The 14,021-nt window shown below is 55.7% G+C and overlaps 1 protein-coding gene across 4 annotated transcripts; it reads left to right on the forward strand.

Annotated features, from left to right (window-relative positions):
- The first annotated feature begins 518 nt into the window (after positions 1–518).
- PLIN1 (perilipin 1) lies at positions 519–13,272 on the forward strand. 4 transcript variants are annotated; one of them, XM_019460249.2, is made up of 9 exons: positions 519–635; positions 1,314–1,372; positions 4,101–4,305; positions 6,004–6,086; positions 7,409–7,673; positions 8,004–8,176; positions 9,872–10,060; positions 10,508–10,753; positions 11,759–13,272. In XM_019460249.2, exons 2-9 carry the CDS (start codon positions 1,325–1,327, stop codon positions 12,116–12,118), a joined length of 1,569 nt encoding a protein of 522 aa, XP_019315794.2. In that variant the 5' UTR covers positions 519–635; positions 1,314–1,324; the 3' UTR covers positions 12,119–13,272. The 4 variants fall into 4 exon arrangements, with proteins under 4 accessions (XP_019315794.2, XP_019315793.2, XP_019315795.2 ...); XM_019460248.2 differs by having other exon boundaries at positions 578–706; XM_019460250.2 differs by lacking the exon at positions 519–635 and adding an exon at positions 681–780.
- Positions 13,273–14,021: the final 749 nt, after the last annotated feature.

Here is a 14,021-nt window from a genome sequence, read left to right on the forward strand (position 1 = left end):
GGTTGAAACTGCTTCCTCAAGGGCTAGATTGTCAAAGAGTCAACCCCCAGCTCTGGCCCTCTTCTTGAGAGTAATGTATCAGAGAGAGAGTAGTACATTTGGGTGAGCGCTGTTCCTGCGTAGGTTTAAATCTTACTGTTCAAAATTCACTCTTGATAGTAAATAATAAGGGATGAGGGAAATGGGTGGAAAACAGTCCCACAGCACACTCTGAAAAAGGAACCAAAGACTATAGACCTTTAGAATTCATGAGTTTAATGACATATTCCAACACCTTCTTTCTGGAAGACAGGTGGTTTTTTTGTTTGTTTTGAGAACCAGGGGCCAGAAATGTGTTACAGAATGGATTTTTCGTGGCTCTGGAATAATAACGCCTCGGCCTGGATTTCCATCAGCTCTGCAGTCCACCTCCTAGTTGGCCGTATCTCCTTACAGAAGTTAGGGTACGTTCAGGGGGCCCTGGCTCAAATAACCATGACAACTGGCTGACCCAACGTTCTCTTCCTCTCTGCCCTCCTCCAGCTGGGAGGTGTTAGTAGCATTGCCCAAGGCTTCTCTGGAGCAGCTGGAAGGGTTTCTTCTGGGGAGACACTCAGAAGCCTGGGCTCTGTGGGACCGAGGCAGCATCCGCTAGCGTGAGTGCAGGGGCCCAGGAACATCTGCCTTACCTGCTTTGTTTCCGAGAGTTAAAGGAAAGAAGCTGAGGGTAAGGGTGTCCTGAGAATTTTACTGAAGATGAAGAGGCCTGCAGGGAAACCACTGAGGGAGAGATTACTCAAGGTGAATGACCAGGAGTGTAGGATAGATATCCTGGCGCACTAGCTTTTCCAGAACGCTGCTGAAATAGCTGGTTTTAAGAGTGACTGCTTTCTTAGTTGAGCATTCCGGGAAGGACCGGCAGATATGCTTGCTTAAAAAGAACAGAATTAATGCAGAACTTTTTCACCAAAAAAAAAAAAAAAAAAGACTAAACCTGAAACTTATTCTTTCAGTCTCTTTTTGATCTTCATCTGGGAGCCTCTTCATCTAAAACCTCTTACCTCGTAAAGCTACCCTTATTTCTCATTTCTTACCCTGAACCCTTGTAAGAAACATCAGTCTTGACAAGTAGGCTGTGGGGCAGCTCCTCCCAGTGGGACTCCAGGGAGGGGCCGCTAGTCCTTGACGTTCACCCTCCAACCAGATGCCTTCTGTTGAGGGACCTGGAGCCCCTAGGCAGCCTGGGCCTCGTCAGTGGTCATGAGAGGTAGGGGACTGACCCTGCAAGTGTCAAGCTGAGAGCTTTCTCATGGACCTGGCACTCTGCTTTGCAGCTTGAAGAGCTATGACGGCCATCAACAAGGGCCCAGCCTTGCCGGATGGAGACCTCCCCGTAAGTAACTTGGGCCTTTATGAGAAGGGAGGAGGGGACCACTGAGTGGGGGAGGGAGGACAGGTTCAGGGGATTTAGGACAAGATCTGTCTCGATTATATTCACCTTTCATTGACCATTATGTCTTCATTATTCTCACCCTCACTGCCTTTTGCAGGGGGCTCTTAGAGGAGGGGGCGGGTGAGTGCCTAATGAAAACTAAACACCTCGGAGGAAAGGACAGAAATATTGGCTGAGAGGTAAAGAAGGGAGGGGAAGGGAGCTACTTACTGAGTTCTAAACCCTGATGCAAAAGCCCCTGCTTTGTCCACCCAGGTGGGGTGTCGTTTGAGACGCTGAGCCGCTGTATTCTGTAACTCTGGGGCGTTGTGTGTGTTCTGTGCGAATGGCACCTCTCTGAGTTACACGCGGCACAGCCTGTGCTGTGTATGGGAAGGGGGCCGAGGAACGGTGTTTCCAGAGTTGTGTGTCTAGGCTGGTTTTCTCTGCGACTCGGAGCGGATTGACACCTTCAGGTGTACCTGATGCCTCCGTGCAAGGCCTCTCCGATTTAGGCACAGTTCAAAGAGTCAATGAAGCTTACAAATTGTGCACCCCTATACTGCCCATCTTGTCCCCAATTAGGGGACCTAATTTAAACTAACCTTTGCACTTGGAATCACCACGTTAAGTTTTATATCAAATCATAGAATATAGGGGCACTTGGGTGGCTCAGGTCATTAAGCTTCCGACTTGACCTCAGGTCATGGTCTCTTAGTCCGTGAGTTCGAGCCCCGCGTCGGGCTCTGTGCTGACAGGCCAGAGCCTGGAGCCTGCTTCAGATTCTGTGTCTCCCTCTCTGCCCCTCCCCCACTCACGTCCTGTCTCTCTCTGTCTCTCCAAAATGAATGGATGTTAAAATAAATAAATAAATAAATAAATAAATAAATAAATAAATAAATAAATCCTAGAATACAGAGGCATAAAATGATTGGCTCTGCCTACAACAACCTCCGAAGATTCTGTCCAAGTGTTAAAATATTCTCGTTTGCAGTCATAATCTTTGTCTAGTTCAAATTTCAAACTCACCTGCAAAATGAAAGCTGAAATGCCGTGGCCTGCTGTTCTGAGTCTCCTTGCTGGGTCTTCTACCTCAGCCTACAAATAGAGAGGCCAGGTCCTCTCCTCCAGAGCAGAACCCTGTAACAGGGACACATCCGACTGCAGAGAGGGCCCCTGCGCCTGAGTCAGACGGGGGAGCTTTCTCTTTTCACTTCCTATGTGGCGGTTTCTGAGCATTCCTGCGAGCGGACAGAAGCAGAGAATACCCCTCACTAGCTGCCACGGCCGCTCATCAATCCCGTGGCCGGTCTGGCCTCATCCACACGCTCGCTCACTCCTCCGCCTTGCGATATTTTGAAGCAAATCACAGGCCATTTCAGGCCTCAGTTGCAATCCTGACTCTGCCACTTACTAGCTGTGTGATCTCGGGTAAGTCACTTCACATCTCTGAGTGTCTGTGTCCTCGCAGGCAAAGTGCTAGACCTCAGAGGGTCGCTGTTAGAATTCAGTGAGGTCTTGTCACCAAAGCACCCTGATCCGTGCCTGGGGTATAATGGCACTGAGGAGACGTTCCCTTGTGCATGACTGGAGTCCACATTCTTTCAAGCACCTGTGTTTGTTCACTGAGAGTCCCAGGTGACCTCCAGTTTAATTCGGTGTAGGTGACTGCTGCGTAGGTGACACGCATTAGAAAGGACATGGCTCCCCGATAACAAGAAGTGACGGTTTCACTATACCCCATGTGCTCAGACCACATCTGAAATGCTGTCTTCAAGTGTGAGTGCATATATTGAAGGAAAGCAGGGGACCAGCAGACCAGGGTGGTAAGCTAAGTTAGGATCTGGAGCTATTGAGCACAGAGGAGGGACCACTAAAGGCAGACATATATATTGCCTTCAAATATGTGAAGGGCCAGCCCATGAATGATGAAATAGGTTTGCTCAGTGTTGTTCCAGAGGACAGAGAGTGGAGCAGTGGGTGAAGGCACATTGTAGCTCAGCACTGGCTGTCCAACAAGGGCCACGGCCGCTCTAGGAGGGGCAAGACCCATCCAAGGAGACATCTAGAGACAAGTCTGCCAGAGAGGCTATGGGAAGGAGGCATTTTTGCTGCAGAAGCTCCCGGAGATCTGAACTTCCGTGATTCCGATCTAAACTCACCCCTTCTAGGTACAGCCCCGGCTGATTCGTTTATTCAGCCAACATTACTGCGCAGGTTTTAGGCTAGGCACTGGAGATGCAAAGAGGACGGATGGCCGGGAGAGAGACAGGTACACACATGATCGCAGCACCATGTGATGCGTGTGGAGACAAGCCAGGAGGGAGTGGAAGCTTCTGACGTGATGGAAGAGGGTCAGAAGCCTCACAGAACCAGTGAGCCTCAGGCCGTGTCTTGAGGGAGTGGCATTTTGCCCGACAGAAAGGGGCATGGGAGGGCAGGGGGAGAGTGCCCAAGGCGGGGACTGGCATGCAGAGGCCGGGAGGCCACGTCCCAGCAGCTCTCCAGAGCCTGGATTGTGGCCAGGAGAGCGGAGCAGCCTGGCTCTTGTGTTCCCCCTCTGGCCTGAGTTCCTCCTGGGTCGCTTGGACCCCGGCTAGCCTCACCGGTGGGCGCCGTGACCCTGGGCTGCCTTCCCGAGAGGCACGAGAGGGCAGAGGGACAACGCGATTGCCTTCTCTTCTTCCAGGAGCAGGAGAACGTCCTGCAACGGGTCCTGCAGCTGCCGGTGGTGAGCGGCACTTGCGAGTGCTTCCAGAAGACCTACACCAGCACCAAGGAAGCCTACCCCCTGGTGGCCTCTGTGTGCAATGCCTACGAGAAGGGTGTGCAGGGCGCCAGCAGCCTGGCGGCCTGGAGCATGGAGCCCGTGGTCCGCAGGCTGTCCACCCAGTGTGAGTCTTCGTGGCCCTTGCAGGCCACCATCCGTCAGTCTGTCCGATCGATAGCTCGCTCGTCTGTCTGCCGACATGTCTGTGCAGCTTCTTGTCTGTCTGACCGCCTTTCTTACCACCTACATCCCATTACACAGATCATGCAGACGTAGAATAGCTACAGATATGGACATACATCTCTTCTCATCCTTACATGTCTCGTCTATCGCCAAGTTGGCATTCTCCTGGGATCACATGATAGGCCAGAGAGTTGGCAGGAGGGGGAATGGGCAGAGCCGTGTGGGCCGTGGTGGGAGTGAAGCCTGTGGCAGACCAGACACCCAGTTTGGCCCCAAATCTGGCGGCAGCAGGAACTCATAGAGTCTGACACACAGGCAGGGTCCCTAGGTGCTAGGGCTGGCCCGGCAGGGCCTGGGGAGCGGGGGCACAGGAAGCTCTCCGGGCCCAGGAGCTGATGGGACCAGCCGGTGACAGTCCATGTGGCCCCTGCTATCAGACCCCCCCTGTTCAAATTGTCCTGCCTTATTTGTAAATACAGTCTCCAAAGCAAGGCGCCCTCTCTCTCTCTCTCTTGCTCTCTCTCTGTTTTTATTCCAGCATGGTTAACATACACTGTTATGTTAGTTTCAGGTGTACAAGATAGTGATTCACTAATTCCATACATCACCCGCTGCTCATCACAACATCCAAGGCAGGGCTCTTGACAGGGCTGAGGGAAATCCCAGCAGCACCAAGAAGTCTAGGACCTTCCACCATCCTGATTAGAGAATTATGGGTGTCTGAGGATTCTGCCCTGGGCCAGCAGCCTCCCTGCCTACAAACTCTTCAAATAATTTCCCTGGGTCTCATTTCGCCCAATCAGAAGATGGCCAAGTCATCTGGGTTCTCTGCTGCTTGAGAATTTTGTGAAGAAATGTCACCTATCTGGAGAAAGCATATGTGAAAGATTATGTGAGAGAAGATAGAACCCATCTCCATGGTCACGACTGCAGGGCTACATCTTCGGCAGCCCCTGGGCAGTAATCTCCTAGAAGCATTTGCGTCCCCTGGGACTTGCCCTGCTCTCTGGGGACAATTCCTTTCTCTTCCCTGTGACCCTCTTCCCGCTGCTGATCGTCTTCCTCCTAGAGGTCAGAAGGAAGGGCAAGGACCGTCTGGGGCCTGGGCTGGCCGTGGCTAGGAGTCGGTCACCTCCAGAACGAAGCCGTGCCCGCCCTACTCCCACCAAGGCCCCCGGAGGGCCCTGCTGCCCCTGCTCACACGCCTTCCCTCTCCTCCTTCGTGCCCACCCAGAGTTCACCCAGAGAGGGGAGGGAGGGCAGGGAGGGAGAGCCCAGTATTTGTTGGTGATTCACAGAGTTTCTGCCAGTTCCTCCTGCAAGGTAGGATCCACGTCTTACGAATGAGGAACCGGAGGCTCGGGCAGGTTGTGACTCCCCCGAGGCCACACTTTGCAGGTGCAGGCTCTGGGCTTTGAGTGCAGACCTGCCTGACTCCAGAGTTCCTACACAGAGGGAAGACACGGGCCTGGCCTCCAGGAGTTACCGCGGACTGGAGGGGCTGCAGGGGAGCCCCAGGTTCCCAGATGCGCTGGAGGCAGCAGGGCTGGGGGTTTTGAAGGCTCTGAGGCACCTTCCCTGGCACGGAGGCCACTGCTAGGTTCTCACGGCTCACCCCACCATGGCCCTTCACTTCCAGTCACAGCGGCCAACGAGCTGGCCTGCCGAGGCCTGGACCACCTGGAGGAAAAGATCCCAGCCCTCCAGTACCCTCCTGAAAAGGTGAGCCCCTTTCCTCTTCCGGAATGTGCCCCGTGTTCCGTTGTCCCACTGCTCAGGAGGAGAGGGCACAGAGTGACGATCCATGACTGTCAGTCTTTCATTTCTGTGGTAGGCGTCTTTCCAGCTTGGGGGTGGCTGCCGGCTCCTAAGTCCACACAGCAGGCTTCCTCCTCTCCCTGTGGTGCCAAATGAAGGCAGCCTTCCTGGAAAGCAGGCCCCGCCCAGGGGCAAACTCAAACAGGAGCTTGGGGCGGGTCTCACTGCTTCCGATCCCACACCCCCCCCTGCCCTGCCCCATGACACCTGGTGGACCCACACTGGGCCACTTGCTAACTATAGTCCCCTAACATCCTGGGCCACACTCATCAGATCCCGGGACTGCAGTCCCATGTCCTCAAGATCCAGTCCTTTGTGGACCATGAGACTGAAAAGGTCACTTTACCTAGATACACGTGCATTGGGCGTTTGCTAGGTAAGGGCTTTGGGGATAAGCTCCCTCCCACTGACCAACTATCTACTCATCCCACAACTATTTCCTGAGCCCTACCCTGTGCCAGGGGCCGTGATACGATTTGTGGAGCCCTCCCATTTGATCCTCTTGTCAGCCCTCTGGGACAGGGCAGGGATCCCCTTTTTACAGATGAGAAAGCTAGTGACTTTTCCCTGGCCGCACAGCCGTAAGTGGAGGCCACGTGAGAGCGGGTCTCCTTGGCTCGGAGGCCTGTGCTCTTCACATCTTTCCGGATAAAGGGCACCTTTGTCACAAAAGGGCTCCCAGGCTAATAGGAGAGAAAGATCAATTATTTCGGTACAGAACTGGTAGGGTGAGCAGCCACATCTCTGAGGCAATATAAACACAGGTGGGAATATGAGCGGTGTTCTGAGGGAAGAACAGAGAAGGCATTAAAGGAGTTTGGGAGTGGAGGTGCCTTGTGTGCATGAGAATCTCAAGACGGGTGTCATCAAGGAGGGGGCCTCCGTGGGGGAAGGATGGTGAGGATCTTGACAGGCGGAAGTGGGGTGGGAAGCAGCCAGGAGATCCATGCACAGGGAGAACTGGAGCTCTTCCCCTTTAAAGCCCAGCGTATTCAAGAGGCCCAGATATTGGTGCCAGTCCCCGGGGCCTTTATTTTCTTTTTTAAGTAAGCTCAACGCCCAGCGTGGGGTTTGAACTCACAAGCTTGACATCAAGAGTCAGATGCTCTATCGACTAAGCCAGTCAGGCGCCCCTCGCTTGGGCCTTTAATTGAGGCCTTCCTGAGAGCTGGGCTCAGGGCTACCAGACCCACAGGCCTGACCCCCCCTCCCCCCTTTTCCCACAGATCGCCTCTGAGCTGAAGGACACCATCTCAACCCGCCTTCGCAGTGCCAGGAATAGCATCAGCGTTCCCATTGCCAGCACTTCGGACAAGGTCCTGGGGGCCGCTCTGGCCAGCTGCGAGCTCGCCTGGGGGGTGGCCAAAGACACCGCTGAGTATGCTGCTAACACCCGAGCCGGCCGGCTGGCCTCCGGAGGGGCCGACCTGGCCCTGGGTGGCGTCGAGAAGGTGGTAGAGTACCTCCTCCCTTCCGCCAAGGAAGAGTCAGGTATCTATCGTTAGGGGGGCTGGCAGACCTCCCCACCCCCACCCCCTGGGAAGGGAGGCGCCTACCCATGCTGCCTGGGAATTAGCGACAGGCAGCCAGGACTCACCCAGCCACTGCTCTGGAACAGGGAAGGTCTGGCAAGATATTTAGATGGAGCCATCCTAATATAGCCTCCTCTCCCCATTTGTAAGTGGGGCAAGTGAGTGACCCGAGTCACTAGCAGACTTGTGGTGGAACCAGGGTGACCGCTTTCCAACCCTAGACAGAGGCCCAGCTTCCCTAGCCCTCTCTGATCAGCTTTCCTCTCTTTTACCCCCAAATCCAACCCAGCCCCTGCTGCAGGACACCAGCAGGCCCAGAAGCCTCCCAAAGGCAAGCCGAGCCTTGTGAGCAGGGTTGGGGCCCTGGCCAACACCCTGTCCCGACACACCTTCCAGACCACAGCCCGTGCGCTGAAGCAGGGCCACGCCCTGGCCCTGTGGATCCCAGGTGTGGCACCTCTGGTGAGTGTCTGCCCTGATCTGGCTGACCCCCAGCCTGGGTCCCTCCCACCCGACTCCACCTCTGGTCCTAAGAACATTCCCTCCTCCAGCCTGGCCTGGGACTTTTGGTCTAAGGACAAGAGGCCTTAAGGCCGTTGAGGGCCGGTCCTTTGGCTGCAAGGGGAAAGAAAGGACAGGACATGAACCAAGGGCAAGCCTGCCTTGCTAGGGTGTCTCTCCCTGTCCCTCTGAGTCCCGCCCCCCAAATTCATCCTCCTAGGGGGCCTCCTGCTGTGGGCCCTCCTGCCTATGAGGGAGCAGAGGCCCCCGGCTGCTATCCAGACACTAGGGAGTGTCCCCTGTAAATAATCCAGGCCCCAAGCTCCTTCTGTTGGGGAGAGAGCCCTGGCCAGGCTGCATCCCTGACCGCCCCAGATTTCAAAATTTCCTTTCCAGAGGCTTCTCATTTGCATCCTACTTGGCCCTAAGGCAAAGCCTCCTTTTCTAGGTGCACGTAGGGCTATCTCCCCACCATACCCCCCTCCACCTCTGTGTATTTTAGCAGAGATAGACTGCATTTTTTCGTAAGAAACAAAGACCAAATAAAGGAAAATAAAGGAAACACAAACAACATTACAGCATAAAGGTCAGCAAACAAAAGAGCCATTTCTGAGCCACCATTTGGGTGACACTTTTAAAAGCTCATCAGCCCTGGATCATCCATTCAAGCTAATGTTTGCTGAGAACGTGCTGTGCGCCAGCTTCTGTGGCTCCAGTAGGGATACAGGACTGGTAGTTCCCTTCTGTCCCCTGTACTGGGGGGTCATTTCCCAGCGGGGACTGAGACGGACCCGTGCGCCAGCCTTATGTGTAGTCGGGAGACCCTACTGTACCGTGCAACCTCAGGCACCCTGTTCACATAAGACATACTGGTGTCCCCTGGAGTTGAATAATAAATGTTTGTGGAGCTCCCTAGGGTCCAGAGTGAGCCAAGCTGTGCCTCAAGGGGACACTAGCCCACCTGCCCAAGTCTGTTTCCGCCCATGGGACACTGTGGCCCTGTTGATTTTTTCACTCTTTAAAGATCTCCAAGCAGTAGCTGCTAAAGCTAAACACACATACCCCCTAAGACCCATCGATTCGACCCACCCAGCAATGAGAGCTTATGTCCCCCAAAAGACACATCGAAATGTTCCTATCAGGCTTTATCCTTAGCCAAGAGCTGGAAACAACACAGACGTCCATCAACAGCAGAATGTGTAAATTATGGCATGTGTACACGGACTTATCACAGGGAAGAGAAGGAGCTATTTTGAACGCGCAAGAGCACAGACGAATCTCACAACATGATGTTGAATAAAAAGCCATTCGTGAAAGAAAACACATTGGATGAGTCCATTTATATGAGGTTCAAAAATGGGCAAAACCAAGGCATGGTGGTAGAGGTCAAAATGTGGTCCCCCTGTGCCACCCACCCGCCTGCGTGGGTGGCACAGGGAGACTGGGGGGTTGAAAAGGGTCTGTGTCTTGATCTGTGGTAGTTACACAGGCGTGTGCTCAGGAAACCTCACCGAGCTGCACATGAACGATGTGCGCACTCCAGGTATGGAAGTTATCCCTCAATGACAAGTTTTAGGAACAGTCTGCTGGGGCCTGACCCTGGGGGTGAGGGGGTCTGCCCCTGAATCCAGCAGCCCGCGGCCTTCCGTCCCTCAGAGCAGTCTGGCCCAGTGGGGCGCGTCCGCGGCCATGCAGGTGGTGTCCCGGCGGGAGAGTGAGGCGAGGGCGCCCTGGCTGCACAGCCTCACGGCCGCCCAGGAGGAGGACCACGAGGACCACACGGACACAGAGGGAGAGACGGAGGAGGAGGAGGAGTCAGACACCGAGGAGAACAAGCTCAGTGAGGTAAGGGGGCTGGAAGCTGAGTGGGACCAGGATGCCTCCGGGTCCCGCGGCCCAGTGAGGGGACGAGAAGCAGAGGCACAGGGTGAAACAGGGTCTCTGCCCCCCTCTCACCCCAAACCCCCCCCCACCGGGGCTCAGAGACGCAGTGCCTGCCTCCTGCACTGCTCCCCTCACCTGCACACAGCCTCTGTGCCCCTCCCTCAGCTGACTGGCACAGCAGGTGGGGAGACTGCCAGACTCATTTTGCAAATGAAGAAGCGGGTTCAGAGAGGGGAAGTGACCTGCCCAAGGCCACACAGCTGGTGGCAGAGCAGAGCCGAGCCTACGAGCCTACGGCTGTTTCAATTTGGTGTCCCCCGTTCTTTCCCTTCTAGCTCTGGGGGTGGTGGGGAGGGGGAGGGCCAGGGGAGCCGCTGCAGGAGGTGCTGACCTAGCTCTGGCCCGCAGGTAGCAGCCCTGCCCAGCCCACAAGGCCTCCTGGGAAGCGTGGCCCACACCATGCAGAAGGCCCTCCAGAGCACCATCTCGGCCGTGATGTGGGCGCCCGCAACTGTGCTGGGCTCGGCAGCCAGGATGCTGCACCTCCCCGGGGCCCCTGCTGTCTCCTCTGCCAAGGGGAGGGCCATGTCCCTGTCGGACGCCCTGAAGGGTGTCACTGACAACGTGGTGGACACGGTGGTACACTATGTGCCGGTGAGTCCCGCCCCAGGGGCCTGGAAAGGACGGACACAGCAGCTTTGACTCGGCTGCGGTGGCCTTCCCGTCCCCAATCTCCCTGGCGGTCCTCCGGATCCTCAGCGCCCCAGAAACGTTTTGACAAACCACGGCCTTGACTGGGGGCCCTTGCCAGCCCCAAGAGTATAGAGCCCATGACCCTGGCCTGAGACCTTTCCCCACATGCCCCCTTCTGACCATCAGCCTGGGGTTGCTGGTGGCCCAGCCCTCACCTCAGCAAGCAAGGGTGTGCTGCTTCCTGGGAAGGGGCTGGAGGGAGGTTTCCAGGGCACCCTGGGGGCTGGGCTACGTTCCAGGGCACAGTGGCCGCCCCATCCCAATCCTAGCACCTAGCAGCAACAGGAAAAACCAAGAGACACCAGTACTGTCTGCATGGGCGTCCCCGGGGCCCCTTCCCAGAGCAAGTTACAGGTTGTGTGGGCTCCATGGCTGCCAGCCAGGCGCCGGGCCCCTCGGGGCTAGCAAGGCTTGGGGGGCAGGGGTCGCTGAGTCACTTGCTTTCGAGAGGCAGGCCAGGGGTCCCGGCAGCCAGCCTGTTCACCTTGGGCCCCAAACAGGGCCAGGCCTGGGCACCCTGACCCCGGTGGGGACAACGTGTGGGCCATGCTTAGTGCACAACTCCGCCCCAAGGAAAGGTGGGAAAGCCACTCTCTTTCCACCGAGGGACCCTTGAGGGAGGCTCAAGGTGTCCAGAAACTGGAGGAGGGGATGCCTGCTTTGCATAAGGGTCTGGCCTGTGGAGACCACTGGAGAGAGAGGGCAAGACATCATTGATCTCCCCTGGGCCCCCCCTTCCCCCCGCCTGTGTCCCAGGGCACTAAAGGCTCAGTCCTACACTCCAGGCGGTGCCCTCCCCCTCGAAGGTCGCTCCTGGGAGGCGTGGATGCGAGGGTCCCAGAGAAGCGGTGGGCGGGAGGCGCCGGGACGGCGGCCAGGCCGGGGCCCTAACACGACTGCCTTCAGCTCCCCAGGCTGTCGCTGATGGAGCCCGAGAGTGAATTCCGGGACATCGATAACCCGCCTGCGGAGGCCGAGCGCCGGGAGGCAGAGCGCAGGGCGTCCGGGGCGCCGCCCGCGGGCCCGGAGCCCGCGGCGCGCCCCCCGCAGCCCCGCGGCAGCCTGCGGCCCGCGCGTAGTCCCGGGGCGCCCCCCGGCCCCGGGCAGGAGGACAGGGCGGACGCGCCCGCCGCGCCGCGCCCGGTCTTCCCGGCGGTGGCCCGCGAGAAGCCCGCGCGCAGGGTCAGCGACAGCTTCTTCCGGCCCAGCGTCATGGAGCCCATCCTGGGCCGCGCGCAGTACAGCCAACTGCGCAAGAAGAGCTGAGCCCCGCGCGTCCGTCCGCCCGGCCCCCGGCCCCGACGGCGGCGAGGCCCCCGCGGGCTCTCCAGCCAAGAAACAAAGCACAAACTTCCAAGTGAGCGCAGACTTCTTCCAAGTGGGCCCCATTCCCGCGGCATCATCTTCCCAGCACCTTTTTTGGGCTTAGCTGTCAGAACCTATTCTTAAGAAGCATCGGAGCAGCAGCTTGCTTTGCTTGTATGCCTTTTGTTTTTGTTTTTCCAAAGGATTGTCTGACTCGATGTCTCACTTCTTTAACCAGATTTGTTGCCAAATGACGTTTGTTTCCAAAATGTAGATCCAGCATCCGTAGACCAATAGTAAGCAGGAGTTTGTGACCCATGTTTAAGCCCTGAGCTCAGAGACTCCCCCTGAGTATCCGGGCTCTCCGCAGACTCCTTTGAAGGGAGCAACGATTAGGTGCGAAAGCTGTTGTACGTTTCTGTAAAGAGTAGCCTCGCGTTTCCGAGGACCCGCTACTCTTCCCAGGCTGAGCCCCGGCCTGCGCTCTGTAGCGCCACCTTCTGGCTCACAGCCACCTTTCCGTTCGCGTCCTTCTAGCCTTCCTTCCATCTGCTCGTTCACCCTTCCGTCGCCTTTTGACCGCTGGCGCCCTGGTGCTGGGGGACAACGGTGACCTTTCACCTCCTTGAAGTCTAACCTAGACAGACTGTGTGTATGGGCTCTGTGACCACGGTTCATTTCAAGCCCTGTTTTTGAAAAGGGCAGTATTTGGTAAATCTAGGGAATGGATACGTACAATTTAAAAATTCAAATATTGCAAAAGGGTGTGTGTCTTCCTCACTGAGTTCTCCAGTTCCCCTTCACAAAAAGCACTGTGCTGTCAGTCTGTTGTGCATCCTTCCAGGTACAGGCTGTGCGTGTGCAAGCCCACTTTGTACACTCCCCACCTTGTTCACACAGCTGTGGGATGTTATCCTGTAACAATACATCTGAGAGATCTTTTTGTATCCATATCACAAATACCCCTTGCTCTTTTTCACGACCATCCAGTAAGTGCTTCGTGATATAGATGTGCTATCTTTGACTTCACTAGTTTCCTAATAATGGACTTCTAGGTTGTTTCCTTTGTTTTGCTCTTGCAAATAGTGCTACAATAAATGTCTATATACAAAATGCTTTATGCTGATGTGTAGATAATCTATAGGAGAAATTTATAACCTGGAACCAGGACATGCTGGGTAAAAGAGTATGTGCGTTTTAAATATTGTTAGATGATGCCAAGTAACCTTCCAAACCAAACTCAGTTTTTCTTGTTATTGTCATCTGCAGCTGTCAGTCCTTTTAAATATGTATTTATTTATTTTGAGAGAGAGAGAGAGAGAGAGCGACTGTGTGTGTGTGTGTGTGCGCGTGTGTGCGCGTGCCCCCGTAAGGGAGGGGCAGAGAGAGAGGGTGAGACAAAGTCCCAAGCAGGTTCCTCTGTCAGCACAAAGCCCAATGCAGGGCTCCAACTCATGAACTGTGAGATCATGACATGAGCCGAAATCAAAGTCAGATGCTTTACCAACTGAGCCACCTCGACGCCCCTCTGTCAGTCCTTTTGGATGTCCATATATACATTCCCCATAGGTTCCCCTCAGGCCTGTGAGCACCCTCTCGGCCCCCACTCTGTTGCACCTCTGAGAGCCCAGCTTTCTGAAACTGACTCTGGGTCCTGGCAGAGCTTTGGTGTAATGAGTTGTTGACCTTGATCCATGGTTCTGGAATCTGAGGATGCCCGGAGTGGGGGATGGAAGTGCCAGTGACATACACATGTGGACATGGCCAGGACTCTGAGCTGGCCTTGGCACCCACCCCACCTGTGCAATCCACACCACCCCAGCAGTTCCCTGGGGAGGGAATGTGATCTGGCAAGGGGGGCCCT

Source organism: Panthera pardus, unplaced genomic scaffold (genome assembly GCF_024362965.1).
Source record: "Panthera pardus isolate Hobbes unplaced genomic scaffold, ASM2436296v1 HiC_scaffold_23, whole genome shotgun sequence".
Taxonomy (NCBI): Eukaryota; Metazoa; Chordata; class Mammalia; order Carnivora; family Felidae; genus Panthera; species Panthera pardus.